The sequence below is a fragment of the Notamacropus eugenii genome, chromosome 4, assembly GCF_028372415.1.
Source record: "Notamacropus eugenii isolate mMacEug1 chromosome 4, mMacEug1.pri_v2, whole genome shotgun sequence".
NCBI lineage: Eukaryota > Metazoa > Chordata > Mammalia > Diprotodontia > Macropodidae > Notamacropus > Notamacropus eugenii.
This window is the reverse complement of record NC_092875.1, coordinates 43350017-43364246: the sequence shown is the minus strand read 5'-3', so window position 1 is coordinate 43364246 and position 14230 is coordinate 43350017. Positions and strand designations below refer to the sequence as shown.

Genomic DNA, 14230 nt, shown 5'->3' with positions numbered 1-14230 from the left:
GTTTTAAAGTTGGCAAAGCACCTTACATATATTACCTCATTTGTATCTCCCAACAACCATGCTAGGCAGATACTACAGGTATAATTATCCCTATTTAACAAATGAGGAAACTGAGACTGAGAAAGATTAAGTAACTTGCCCATGCTCACACATCTAGCAAATATCTGGTAGGTTTTAAACTCAGGTTTCCATGATTCCAAAACAAGCATGTCATGCACTAAACCATATAGCCTCTCACCTTATCTAGGATTTTAACTTAGAATTACGAGTAGTCTGAAATAATGAGATTTATGATGGAGGTGGTTGAGAAAGAGTAGAGTAGTAGTAGTAGTAGTCGTAGTAGTAGTAGTAGTCGTAGTAGTAGTAGTAGTAGTAGTAGTAGTAGTAGTAGTAGTAGTAGTAGTAGTACTTTCGTTTATATAACTCCTTAAGGTTTGCAAAACACTTCATATATGCTATCTCATTTGATCTGCACAACAACCCTGGGAGGAAGGTGATATTATGGTCCCCATTTTTTAGGAAAAAGAAACTGAGGCACAAAACAGTCACACAGCTAGTACATGCGTGAGGCTGGATTCATACTTATATCTTCCTGACCCCAAATTGTTCTCTCTATTCACTGTGTCATGGAGCTACCTAGAAGTTAGGAATGGTTCTCAGCATTTCAGTCTAATTCAACAAGGATTTATTAAGTGCCTACTGCATGCCAGATATTATAGTAGGCGTCAGGAATTCTCATTAGATCTGTACATTGGGAATTATACCAGCTACATAGTATCATAGATAGATCTCTGGGCTTGGACTTAGGAAGACCTGAATTTAAATCCAGCTTCAAGCATTTACTCAGTCACTCAATCTTTGTCTGCCTCAGTTTCCTCAACTGTAAAATAGAGATAATAATAGCACCTGTCCCCCAGGTTGTTGTCAAGATCAAATGAGATTTAGCACAGTGCCTGGCACATAGTAGGCACTTGATAAATATTTGTACCCATCTATTTCTTTCACCATTTTGGAAATGAAGAAAATAAATCTCAGGAAGAAAAAGGGACTTGCCCAAGGTCACACAGATTCCAGTCAGGAGCAGGATTCAAGCAAAGCCAGGGCTACCCTGACCCTAATTGCAGAGGTCTTTCCACTGGACTACAAAGACAAATAACAAATAGTTTGCGGCCCCATGGAACTTCCATTCTTTATGTAGTGGGGGAGGGGGGATTTTCTTCTAGTTACATTCCAGATTTGTCCCTTATCAGGAACACACACAACTTTACCCCTCTGGGTTTCAGTTTCTTCAACTGTAAAATGAGGGAGTTTAGTCTAAATGGTCTTAACCTGGGTCACTTGAACTCCTTTGGAAGGCTAGTAAAATCTATGGGTTCCTTCTCAGAATTCCCTTTTTAAATTTAATTTTTTTTTAGTTTTCAACCAAAAGAAGTTTACTTAACAGTGGTATATGCAGCAATGTTACAGTTTTCGTTCAGATAGACACAACCCCTTTAGTTTCTACAAGGAGACACATCTGGAAGGGGGGGGCATTGGAGTATCTGTGGTATACAACAACATGGTACCCATGAAGTGTAGGAAGTTCCTGGTCGTCCTTTATTGGCTTCCACATTTAGATAACCTAGAAGCCTATTCTAATAACTGAAGCTTTAGTCTCCTGGACCATTCATCGTGGTCATGAATTTTGTTTGTTTTCCTAAACCATTTCTGGCCTCTGTTGTGTTCATCCTTCATTGCCAAAGAAGACCACGCCATCAGAGAAATGATGACATGACTTGCACCTGATTTTGTTTTTGAGTGAGGGAGGGCTGTGCAAAGACCTTGACCTAAAGGGCCCAACATCTCTGAGTGCATCCTGGATCATCTCCAGTCATCCTGATAAATATCTGGTCACTGGATTCAGATGGATCTGGAGGAGAAGTGAGGCTGGTGACCTGCACTGCTCTCCCTCACTCAAAACAAAGTCAAGTGCAAGTCATGTCATCATTTCTCTCATGGCGTGGTCTTTTGGTCTCTACCTCATCCCTCAATGACTAGAGTGCTACACATCTTTCCCGTGTTCTGTTCTTCTGTCTGTCATCTGGACTATTTTATTCCCCATGCTGTTTATTTACTGTAGGAGGGAAAAAAGAGATAGAAAAAAGGAGAAAAGGAGAGAAAGAAGGAGCATTTATCCAATACCTACTCTGTGCCAGGCACTGTGCTAAGCTCTTTACAAATATTTTCTCTTCACAATTTGAGAAGGAACCCATCCTTTTTAAATGAATCATGTTTTAAAATTTGTAAATTTCAAACTCTTCATTTTTGGCATCAGCTGCTCTGCTAGGTTTTGAATCCTCAAACATCCTGCCCCCATGCCAGGCACCCTCTGGTGCCCTTCCCTCTCCCTATTTTATAACTTCCTTTTTCCCCTCATTAGACTATAACCTCCTAGAGGGTAGGGACTAGTTTTCTTTTTCTTGTCCATCTAGCACTTAACAGTGTCTGGACATAGTAAGTATTTAATAGGTATTTATAGGCTATTGACTGTTAAATAATTGAAAGAAAGGCAAAATTTCATTTAGAGATGAATGAAAATAAAGATGTAACTTTTCCCCCATCCAAGTTCACAAAATTCATCTAAGATTCCCCTGAAGTTCACCATTGGATTATGGACCCCAGGTTAAGAACCCCCAGACTGTATCATCTAAATCTATCAGCTTTCAAGCTATCATCTTAAGATGCTCATACTGGTGGATCTATAACTCACTGGCGAGAGTGTGCTGGGCTGAGGCCCACATTCTAGTTCATAGAACATGAAATGCCTTGATCATTGAGACCATTAATGCCAATCATCAAAGTCTCTAAGAGAGTCTTACCATCTTCAGATCTGACACAGGGTCCCCAAAACCTCCCCATCCCCCACTGCCAATAACATCGAACTTGGGTATTAATCTCTTCTGAGCAGACAAAGAGAATCACGTAATGATTTCGACATTAAGGACTATGAATCTTTGGCAGACTTGATTAATGTAATGGCATCCGTGACTTCTGCACTGAAAGGAAAGAGCCGCAGGGAAATCCCCTTCAGCAGGCTTGCTCAGGACCCACTCTGTCACAACCTCACATTGACATGACTGAAATCACCCATGGAATACTTCAGGGTCTGCTCCTTGAAATCCTTCATTTTCTCTCCCTCTCAATCCTGCCCTACTACCCAAAAGGAAGGACTATTTACATACACAAATTCAATCTTCGTTAATTAACACATTTACTTTTATTTGCATAATCAGGCTAAAATTTTTGTGGGTTAATTAGACTTTATGCAAATTGGATTAAGGAGATTTAATTGGGGTTTTGATAACCTGACTGGTGTAGTCCATGGATATAACTACAGGCAGCCTTGCTTACAACTTACTTTTCGAACCTCATTTGTCTTTCAAGGTGGTTTTTATTTTTTTTTAAAGCAATCTCAGCCATTCATTTCCTTTCCATTATGCCTTCCCTCCCTGCAAAACTGTGAAAATTCTATGTCATGCAATGGTTATCTACTTCTGCTGGATTGAATCAGTAAGCTGGTCAGGATACCAGATGTTTTTGCTTTTTAATAAAAAGCTATGGTTTACAGCTGGCTTCTTTTTCGTATAAAAAAACATGGTTTAGTGCAGGGGTGGGGAACCTGTGGCCTAGAGGCCACATGTGGCTCACCAGGACCTCAAGTACAGCCCTTTGACCAGATTTATAGTCAAAAGACCCAATTTGAAGTCTTTGTTTAGTCACTCAGTAACTTTGGGCTCTTCTCTGGGACTCAGTTCACTTATTTGTAATACAAGGGGGTTGGAGCAGCTGATTTCAAACCCCAAATTCTGTGTTGCCATGAATCTGTGATTCTGGGATTTGGTCCTAGAACCAGAAGACGTGGGTTCCAATTCCAGCTCTGCCACTTGGTGGCAAGATCTGTACGATCTTGGGTAGAGAGCTTAACACCAGGTCTTCAGGGCCTTCCTCTATAAAACTGCCAGGGTGGAGCTAAACAATTTCTAAGATCTCTTACATATCTAAACTCACCCATTCCTTCAACAAGCATTTAATAAACACCTGGTATGTGTCGGGAAGTGGGTTGGGGGATGGGATTCAAAGGCAAAAATGAGACTATCCCAGTTTTTAATGAATTTATAGTCTGCTGAGGAAAAATAACATATACACAGATAAGATACGTACCAAATAAAAGTGCAGTTAGAAGGCACAGTAGATAGAGTACTAAGACTGGAGTCAGGAAGACCTGAGTTCAAATCTGGTCTCAGACACTTAGTAGCTACGTGACCCTGGGCAAGTCACTTCACCCTGTTTGCCTCAGTTTCCTTATCTGTAAAAGGAGCTGGAGAAGAAAATGGCAAACCACTTGAGGATCTTTGCCTCGAGTTTGGAGAGTCAGATGCGACTGAAACAGCTGAATAACATAAAATGACATCATTTCAGAATTAGCGTAAGCTTTGGGTGAAGGGCACTATATTAAGGTGTGTGTGTGCTCGATAGAGTATGGTCTTTTTCATGGTCACTTTGAAACACAAACTTATATGCACAATGTCCTAGTTTCCTCAGTTACTTGATCCCATCCTTTCTCTACCATAAGCTGGTTATACAGCCAGATTGAGGGATAACTCAGTCACAAATGTATATTTCGTTGGTACCCATGTAATGTTACGAGGAAGGCTCCCAACACCTTTGGTGCCCTGCCCATTCGCAGGAAGTTGGATAAGAGCTACATAGAATAAGAAGGGAGGCATGGACTTCAATCTGCTCCAATCCATGGTTTACCCACATCAACAAGGTCGCAGATCCGTTTAGAACTTTGCCTAAGGATTCAAGACCTTTTTTTCCCCCTTTTTTTTTTCTTGTAGAAGGGGTTGCTTGTGATTTAGGAAAACAAATGAGTTATGACATATTCACAGGGCAATTGGGTCAAAGTATGCTTTGCAAACATGGAGCATCAGGAAGAAAAAAATCTCTGCAAATGAGATGAAACATTCTTAATACTGCCTCCTCCTTCTGAAGCCTAAGCCAACCGGTTTTATTATCAGAAACTAAGCTGCCCTGTTATAGATCACCAGATGGTCCTGTAGTTACCATAAGTGCCTCCAGATTTTCAGGCTGTGAGTTTAATAGCTCTGCTAAGCAGTGGTTAATAGAAGTTCTAAGTCAAGCCTCTTAGAGCAGAGGATGGAATCATCAGAATAAATGAGTGTAATGTGCTGAGAATATTGGGTTTCTTGTTATGGCAAGTGTTTCTGGGCCATGAAGGTTCACATCCTAGGGTTCCCCTAAAGAAAATGTTTGGAGTTAGGGTAGCTGTCATAGCTGCTAACAGTAGCAACAAGGTTGCTGGGAGGTAGCATTGTACAATGGAAACAACACTAGATTTGGAGTCAAAGAACCTGGGTTCAAATCCCAGCTCTGCCACTTACTAGCTATGTGACCTTGGTCAAATTACTTAACTTAAGGCCTTGTTTTTTTTCTTCTTATCTATAAAATGAGTGAGCTGGGCTGAATGACTTTGAAGATCCTTTCTAGCTTTAAATCTATGATCCTATGACCTGTAATACCTTAATTGAGGTGAGGTAGATTGACCCCTGCCTCCTTTCATACTAGGACTGGCACAGGGACATGACCTCAAATATTTCAGGCTTCTAGCTCTGAGCCATACCCCTATAATAACCCCCTTTCAACCATAGTCAACATCCCATCCTAGAGAAACACAGATTTATTGTTAGAAGGAGGCTTTGAGGGCAAGTACTCTACCCTTTGATTTTAAAGATGAGGGAACTGAGGCACAGAGAAATTAAGTGATTTGCTGAAGGTCACCATGCCATTATGTGTCTGAAGTAAGATCAAAACTCAAGGCTTCCTAATTCCAGTACAATACCTAATTGCCCTAGCTTGTTTTACTGAAGAAAATGTTCCAAGACAAGAAAGTATCTTTTTTTTTGGAAGGAGGAGCCTTAGGGGTTAGTATCATCTTAAGGGGAGGTATATATTGGAGTCTTCTTTCACCCCATCAGTAAAGAACCAAAGAAGGTCATGGTAGGAGTGGGCATTTAAAGAACCTCATTCTAAATGAACCACAGGATTCTTGTCCCCTACCCTGCTCCAATAACAATGACTTCCACCATTTCTTACCTGTTCCTGGAACTGGAAACTATCCGTTGGCAGATCACCATGGTGGTTGAGTGTTTCCCACCATTTCCCATCTCCTGCTTGACATCCCATTGCCGAGGCTCATTTGTCTTGATGCTAAGAATGTTCACACCTTTCTTCACCTTGGCCCTGTGGTGTCAGAGATTGTAAAATGGGTATTAATGGCTCATCCAGCAACTTGGTCTTTCTACTCTAGGCACCCAAGCTCCATTGTCCAATGGTCAAAACTATTTTTTCCTTCAGAATCTGAAGATGGCTAGGATTTATTTGTATACCACTTTAAAGTTTGAAAGGGTTTTACATGTGATCTTTCTAAGGCAGATGCCACTGTTATTTCTACTTTACAGATGAGAAAACTGAGGCTGAGTGAGCTGACATGACTTGCCAAGAGCTGGGGTACATGTACAAGCAAGCAAGCTAGTGTAATCCCTTCAGGGGGCTTCTGTCCTAATGAGGGAAGACAGATAAAGAGGAGAAGGTAAAGGTATGGGAGAGATGAGTGGTGGGGAGAGAAGAGGGTACTTGAATAGGTGCATGGAGAAGAAATAGGGAGATACAGTGGAAGACTTGTCCCCTGCAAGGTAAGGTAAAGGCTCACTTATTAGAGCCAAGGAACTCAGGGGACAAAATGGTTGGAAAATAAGGCAAGGAATGGAGATGGTAGTGAGCCAGGATGTAGTGTTCATTCTTCATAGTATCAGAAAGAGAATGCTTCAGTTCTCTCCGATAAGAGTCTGATCCCCTCCCAAACCCCAGGAAAGCTGGGGAGGGAGAGGAGAAGGAAACTAGAGCCTCAGGACAGGGCAAATGGTGACACCATCAATCGAAGTCTCTTATGTCTCTATCTCTTTCTTGGTAATGCCCTCAGATATCAAGACAAGAAAATGTCCCTTTACCTCAGCTTTGTCATTCTTCTATGGTGTCCATTTCCTTTTCTGTAAGGTGAGATGACTGGACTATGTGGCCCCTGGATTCCTTCTACGCTGATGATTTGAGGACGGTTAAGTACACAACATTCAGAAGAAAGGATGGTCAAGTCCTGTCCAGACTCCCCACTTGAGGTCACAAACATGAACTTTTCTAGAATGCTCATGATTCAAGAAAAGACCTGGGGAACTCACTAACCCATCAATGGCTTTCTTTGAAGCAAATTCCTCATTGGAACTAAGACTGCTTAGTAGAGTTCTGACTTACGTCAGTCAGTCTATAAGAATTTATTAAGCACTAGGTACCAGCTCCTGTGATAAGAGCTAAGGACACAGAAAGACAGGGTCTGCCCTCAAGGGGTTTATACTTTAATGTGGAAATGAAGATGTAAAAAACTAGATACAGAATATACACACACACACACACACACACGTACTTTGTATATGTATACATATGTATATTTTCTACATGTATACACAACACATATATACATATATACATACTGTATATACACATAAATATAAATATATACGCATATATAGAGATATATATATATACATGTACTCTGTACCTAGTTTTTTAACATGTTATATATAGTACGTATAGTTTTTAATATAGAGCATATATTTATATATCTATTAGGAAATATAGTATATAATATGTGTGTACACACACATGCATATACAATACATATCTATGTGTGTGTATGTATACGTAGACATATTCATGTTTTAGTAGATGGGAGGCAGTCTGAAAGGGTATGGCATTTATAGCTAGAAAGACTGGGAATGGCCTCCTGCACAAGGTGGAATTTGAGATGAGTCTTAAAGGAAGCTAGAGAAATGAAGGCTGAAGTGAGTCAGGAGCACAAGGGCCCTGCTAAAATGCTTCATTAAACTAAACCACCGTGGAAGACGAATCCTGCGTGCCTTTGGAACAAAAGCCAAACTAACATTCCCGTCCTCACCTAAGTATTTGTACCAAATACTGTGTTGCCCTCAACTGAGCCAAATGCTGTCTGCCTCGCTCCCTTGCCTGAAGAAAGCACCTTAGGGAATGTTCCGTGTTTCCTTGAAATGCGGTTTGTCCCATTTGGATTTTGGTCAGGACTTCACTTTCCACTGAAGCTACAAATTGTTCTTTCTGCCTCACAGTTCAGATTAATAGGAGGATTCTTGTTGACTGAGGCAAGCATCTTATCCCAATGTGGGCTGGGAGTAGGAGCTATTAAAGTGGAATGAAAAGATCGAGGTCACACCTCCATTGTGCTCATTTAGACTCCTGTTTAATGAGACTATTAGGTTTTCATATCTACATTAAGGAAAAGTAATTCAGAGAGGGTAATGTTCCCAGGGAAAATTGGTTCTATGGAGGAAGGATGAACTTGGCACTAGGACTGGGGAGAGAATGGTGGGTTCCGTGTTTCCAAAATAAACACTCAGGCTTATATTGTGGAAACGTAATGTGCTCGGTAGTTGAAAGTTCTAATGGTGGGAGTGGTTGTGGCTACTTCCCAACATGGTGAAGCAGACAGTTCTAAAATAGAAGAATAAGCTGCTACATCCATCACAGGGGATATAACGGACAGCAATGCCTGTCTCTGCTGCACGTACCTGCAGAAATGCCACCCAATTGAAGCCAGCCCATCAAATCTTAGCTTTACACATATTTTTGAAAATTTCCCATGAATTCCAGCCACTTCTTGGCTTGTCTTTCATAATCCTGGCTGCTGTCATATCCATGCCATATAGGGGTAAATGCATTTACATGTCTCGTTCTTTATACTTAGCATTCTTTCTAGTCTAAGAAATACATTTCAGCCTTTAAATAAGGATTTATTTAGCAAGACTAGGTGTGTTCATCCTTTGTTGCTGAAGAAGACCATGCCATTAGAGAAATAACGACATGACTTGTACTTGACTTTGTTTTGAGTGAGGGAGGGCTGTGCAGGTCACCAGCCTCACTTCTCCTCCAGAGCCATCTGAATCCAGTGACCAGATATTCATCAGGATAACTGGAGATGACCCAGGATGAGGCAATTGGGGTTAAGTGACTTGCCCAAGGTCACATAGCTAGTGAGTGTCAAGTATCTGAGGTGAGATTTGAACTCAGGTCCTCCTGACTCCTGCACTGGTGTTCTATCCAGTGTACCACCTAGCTGCCCCACCAAGACTAGGTGGTGAGTGTACAAAGGCAAAAACAAAAATGTCCTCCCTCTGGGGGGCGGGGAGATGAGGTTGATATACTAAATATAAAATATATACCAAGAAATTGTGGGGAGGATATTAAGAAAGGTAAGAGGTGGGACCTGAGTTAAACTCTGAATCAAGGTAGGGAGATATAAGAGCTAGGGTGAGGAGGGAGAACATACAAGATGCGGGGGGAGGGAGGCAAAGACATTGAGGCAGAAGATTGACTGTGGTGTTCAAAGAATTGCAAGTAGACTGCTTTGGTGAGAATATTGAGTATGCAAAAGACACAAATGCATGTATATATTTCTTTCATAACACTTTGATCCTAAACAGAATTTCTTGAGAATAATCATGATAAGGTCAGGTAGGTGGCATAATGGATAAAGCTGGGCCTTGAATCAGGAAGACCTAAATTCAAATCTAGCCTCAGACACTAGCTGTGTGCCCCATGGCAAGTCACTTAACCCTTTGTGCCTCAGTTTCCTTATCTGTAAAATGACCTGGAGAAGGAAATGGCAAACTGCTCCAGTATCTTTGCCAAGAAGACCCCAAATGGGGTCCCAGAGAATCAGACATGATTGAAATAAGTGAAAAGCAACAGGCATTGTGATATAGAACAGTGTATTAAAAATGTCATTTTCATGTTATCATTCCTTTTTTCCAAAAACCTTAATTGCTCTCCACTGCCAAAGAACGAAATTCAAGATCCTCAGACTATTCTTAATGGTCTCCTGGCACAATAGATAGAATGCTGGACCTGGAATCAGTAAGACTTGAATTCAGCTCTAGCCTAAGACACTTATTAGCTGTGTGACCCTGGACATGTCATTCAGCCTCTGTCTGCCTTAATTTCCTCAACTATAAAGTAGTGATAATAGTAGCACCTACTTTACAGAGTTGTGAGGATCACATGAGATATTTGTAAAGCACTTAGCACTGTGCTGGTACACAGTAGGTGCTCAATAAATGCTTGATTCTTTCCTTCTTTCTTATGGCTATCCAACAAAAACCACCCACTTCAGCTGGATCAGTCTGCTTATAATGTACCAAAAACACACTGTATATTCCTGCAGACATCTGTTGGATCTGTTCGGTTCATCTTGTCTTTCCAAATAGATCATGAGCTTCTTGTGGAGGGGAAGGAGATGGATTTATACTTCTTTGTAGCCCCATCCCCACTGATTATCACAGCACTATGGCCATAGTAGTTGATCAATTCAATGAATATTTTTCTCTGTATTATTTTTGTGGTGGCTTTTGTGTGTGTGTGTGTGTGTGTGTGTGTATGTGTGTATGTGTTTGCATGAGGGGGAGGGAGGGAGGGAGAAAAAGACAGAGAGACAGAGACAATGACAGACACAAAGACACAGGCAGACAGCTGGCATTTGGGGCCTGAAGCTCACAACAGAGATGAAAGTTGGATATGTAGACTGAGAATTTAAAAACTTTCTGCATAGAGAATGAATCCAGAATGAGAAGGGAAAGAGAGGCAGAGAGAGAGAGAGAGAGAGAGAGAGAGAGAGAGAGAGAGAGAGAGAGAGAGAGAGAGAGAGAGAGAGAGAGAGAGAGAATAACACAGTTATTAAGCACCTACGGTGTGTTAAACCTACTGTGTATCTAAGTGCTTTACAAATATTATCCCATTTCATCTAATTGGATCTTCACAACAATCTGGGGAAATACAGCTGAAGAAACTTAAGCAGACAGAGATTATGTGACATGCCCAGGCTCACAGAGCTAGTAAATGTCTGAGGCTGGATTTAAAATCAGGTCTTCCTGACTACTATGGCGCACCTCAGTGGCTCAGTAGGTTAGAACACTGGACCTGGAGTCAGAAAGACCTTAGTTCACATCTGGCCTCAGACAGTTACTAGCTGTGTCACTTAACCTTTGTTTGCTTTAATTCACTGGAGAAGGAAATGGAAAATCATTCCTGTATCTTTGCCAAAAATACCCAAACCCAAACCAACCAACCAAAATAAAACAAAAATACCCTGTGGATCATATTGGTCCGTTATGATCCACAGGGCCACGAAAAGTCAGACATGACTTAATAACAACAAACTTCCTGAGTTATCCTATAATATTATAGGATAGCCCAGTGTGCTATCCATAGCATCAACAAGCTTCCTAGTGATAGAAAGAAAAACAGAGATCCAGAGATAGAGACAGAGAGGAAGATTTTAATGGTGGAGTGACGTTTCTGGAAAGAGAAATCCTCATAGGTTCTGAAACTTAGATAGTATTGGAATGTTGGCTGGGGACCCCAAGAGATTAAATAATTCACCAAGGTTCACAAGGCCAGGAAGCCTACAAGTCCAGGTCTCCCCGACACCAAAGCTAGCTTTGCATTCAGTGGGCATCACCCCCTTTCTTGTCTGAATATAATATCAGCAAAGAATGCTGTAGAGAAAGCTTTGAACTTCATGGTGATACATTCATACAAACCAACAAATATCACTGTTCTGGCCCAACCAGGTTGGTAGGTGCCAGAGCTGGTGGGTCCCTCCTTATTTATAATGCTACGATGCATAATGTCCGTGTACACACAGACAATCTATGTTCTCCACCTGCACAGGACAAATGTTTATAGTTAAACATTTATTCTCTTTTAGCATTTCACGACTTACAAGCAAAAGCCATTTCTGCCACATTGCCACGATGACTTGACTCTGCTGCTTCACAAGTGATGATTCACGTCTTTAAAATAAATCAATATTCAGTATGAGCTTTGGGCTCCAGCAGCCCAGGGTTCCCCTTTAGGCTTAGGAGAATTCTAGCTATGGGCTTCCTTGCAACGTCTGCTTCCTTTTGTGCCCTTCCATCAGTTTCCCTGTTTTTAGAAGGGGTTAAGGTCTCCTGATTTTGGTTAACGAAGGGGAGAATGGTCTAGCAGCTGCATAACTCTAGATTACCCTGGGAAAAGTTGGTTTGAGTTCCTCTCTAAGTAAATAGTTATGGTAGGTCAAAAGTCATCCTAATCTGTTTTCATTTTGAAGTCAGATTACTTCATAATCAAGAGACTACTCTAGACCCTGAGTCAGGAGAGATCCGCATTAAAATCCTGCCTTTTAAACATGTGCAAGTCACTTAAACACTGAAAACTTCACCTTCTTTGTCTCAAAAACAGAGATAACCGCAACCACAACACCAGCTTTACAGGGCTAATTGTAAGGTTCAAATTAGACAATAAATGCAAAGTTCTCTTCACTAGTTCTCTAACAGTCAGTTTGTCTTCATTTTAGGTATGGTGGAAAGGGGGATGAGTTTGAAATCAGAGAACCAGGGTCCAAATAGCTAGTAGCTAGCATTTATATATAGCCTATGGTAGAGGTTCCCAAACTTATGTGACCTACTGCCTCCTTTTCAAAAAAAAAAATTACTCAGCATCAAACCTCCAAGATATTGAGTTTCTTTAACCCTTTAAATTAGATTTGCATCATTTAAAAAAAATGAAATGTATTTTTAAAAAATGACAGATCTTAAATTTAATAATTTATTGTAAATTTGTGGGTTTTTTCCTGCATTGAAATTTTGATGACACAGTATTGCATCATGTAGCCATAACTGTAAACAAGTCATTACACTCACATATTAATCTGCTCATGCATGCTGGACTTCCTGACAATGCACAACACACTCACTTGCCAACACTTGCTTATTAAGACCTGTTGGTGGACTTGACCACTGATTGGTTATAACTTGCATTTTGTGTGTTTATCTGGAAAATAATATAATCACTACATGACTTTAATTCTGTTACAGAACAGATGAAACATGTACCATTGGTTTTTCAAAATTTTCTTCTCTTCTTTCCTCTTACTTCCACCACCCCCTTATTTTTATTCAACGTGCCCCCAATTTCGCCTGAGGTTACTATGGTGGCTCCCCCTTCCCCATGCCTTCCATCATTCCAGCACTCTCCAGGGGATGGTATCACCCACTTTGGGAACCTATGGCTAAGGTTTGTAAAACTCTTTACTTAATATTATCCTCAAAATGACCCTGGGAGATAGGTGATATTATTGTTTCCATTTTATAGTTGAAGAAATTGAGGCTGAAAAAGGTTAAATGAACTGGCAAACCCAAAAAATGATTGTATCCGAGCCAGGATTTGAAATCAGGTCTTCTTGACTCCAAGGTAAGCACTTTGCTACCTATGCATCTCTCCGCCATTTATTGGATGTGTGAATGTGGCTATTTCCTGTAAACTTACTGAGCTTGAGTTTCTCATCCATGAAAAATATATTACATTTACAGTCAGATTTGTTGTTCAGCTGTTTCATTAATGTCCAACTCTTCATGATCCCATTTGGGGTTTTCTTAGGTAAGATATTAGAAGTGATTTGCCATTTCCTTTTCCAGCTAATTTTATAAATGAGGAAACTGAGACCAACAGGGTTAAGTGACTTGGCCAGGGTCATATAGCTAGTAGGTGTCTGAAGCTGGTTTTGAACTCATGAAGAGGAGTCTTCCTGACTCCAGGCTCAGCATTCCATGCACTACGGTGCCATAGAGCTGCCTTATAGTCAGAGAGTCTAGTTAAAATCCAACTGTCACTCACTACATGAGTGAGCTTGGTCACTTAGCTTAAGTTTCCTAGGTTTCAGTTTCCTCATTTGTAAAATAGTGGTTGGACTACATAATTTCAGATCTATTTCTATAATCCTGTTATTCAGGATCCATCACTGAAACTACCATACATCCATGAGAAGGTTCCTAAGGAGCAAGACTGGGTGGACAGATTCAGAACTGATGAGGCTCCTTTAGATAATTATTAATCACAGGGCGCAGCCAAATATATCACCCTGAGGTAGTTAGATGGCACACTATGCAGAGCACTGAGCCTGGAGTCAGAAGATCTGAATTCAAATCTACCCTCACATATTTACTAGATCACTAGTGTGACCTTGGACAAATCACTGAATCTCTGTCTA

The 14230-nt window shown here is 40.8% G+C and overlaps 1 protein-coding gene across 1 annotated transcript in view; it reads right to left on the bottom strand.

Annotated features, from left to right (window-relative positions):
• Positions 1-14230, bottom strand: part of TMEM132C (transmembrane protein 132C) — a 554441-nt gene that overhangs the window by 225529 nt on the left and 314682 nt on the right. Inside the window, exon 3 of the mRNA XM_072600717.1 lies at positions 6157-6303. Coding sequence (XP_072456818.1) covers positions 6157-6303 — 147 coding nt within the window. The remainder of the gene's footprint in view (positions 1-6156; positions 6304-14230) is intronic.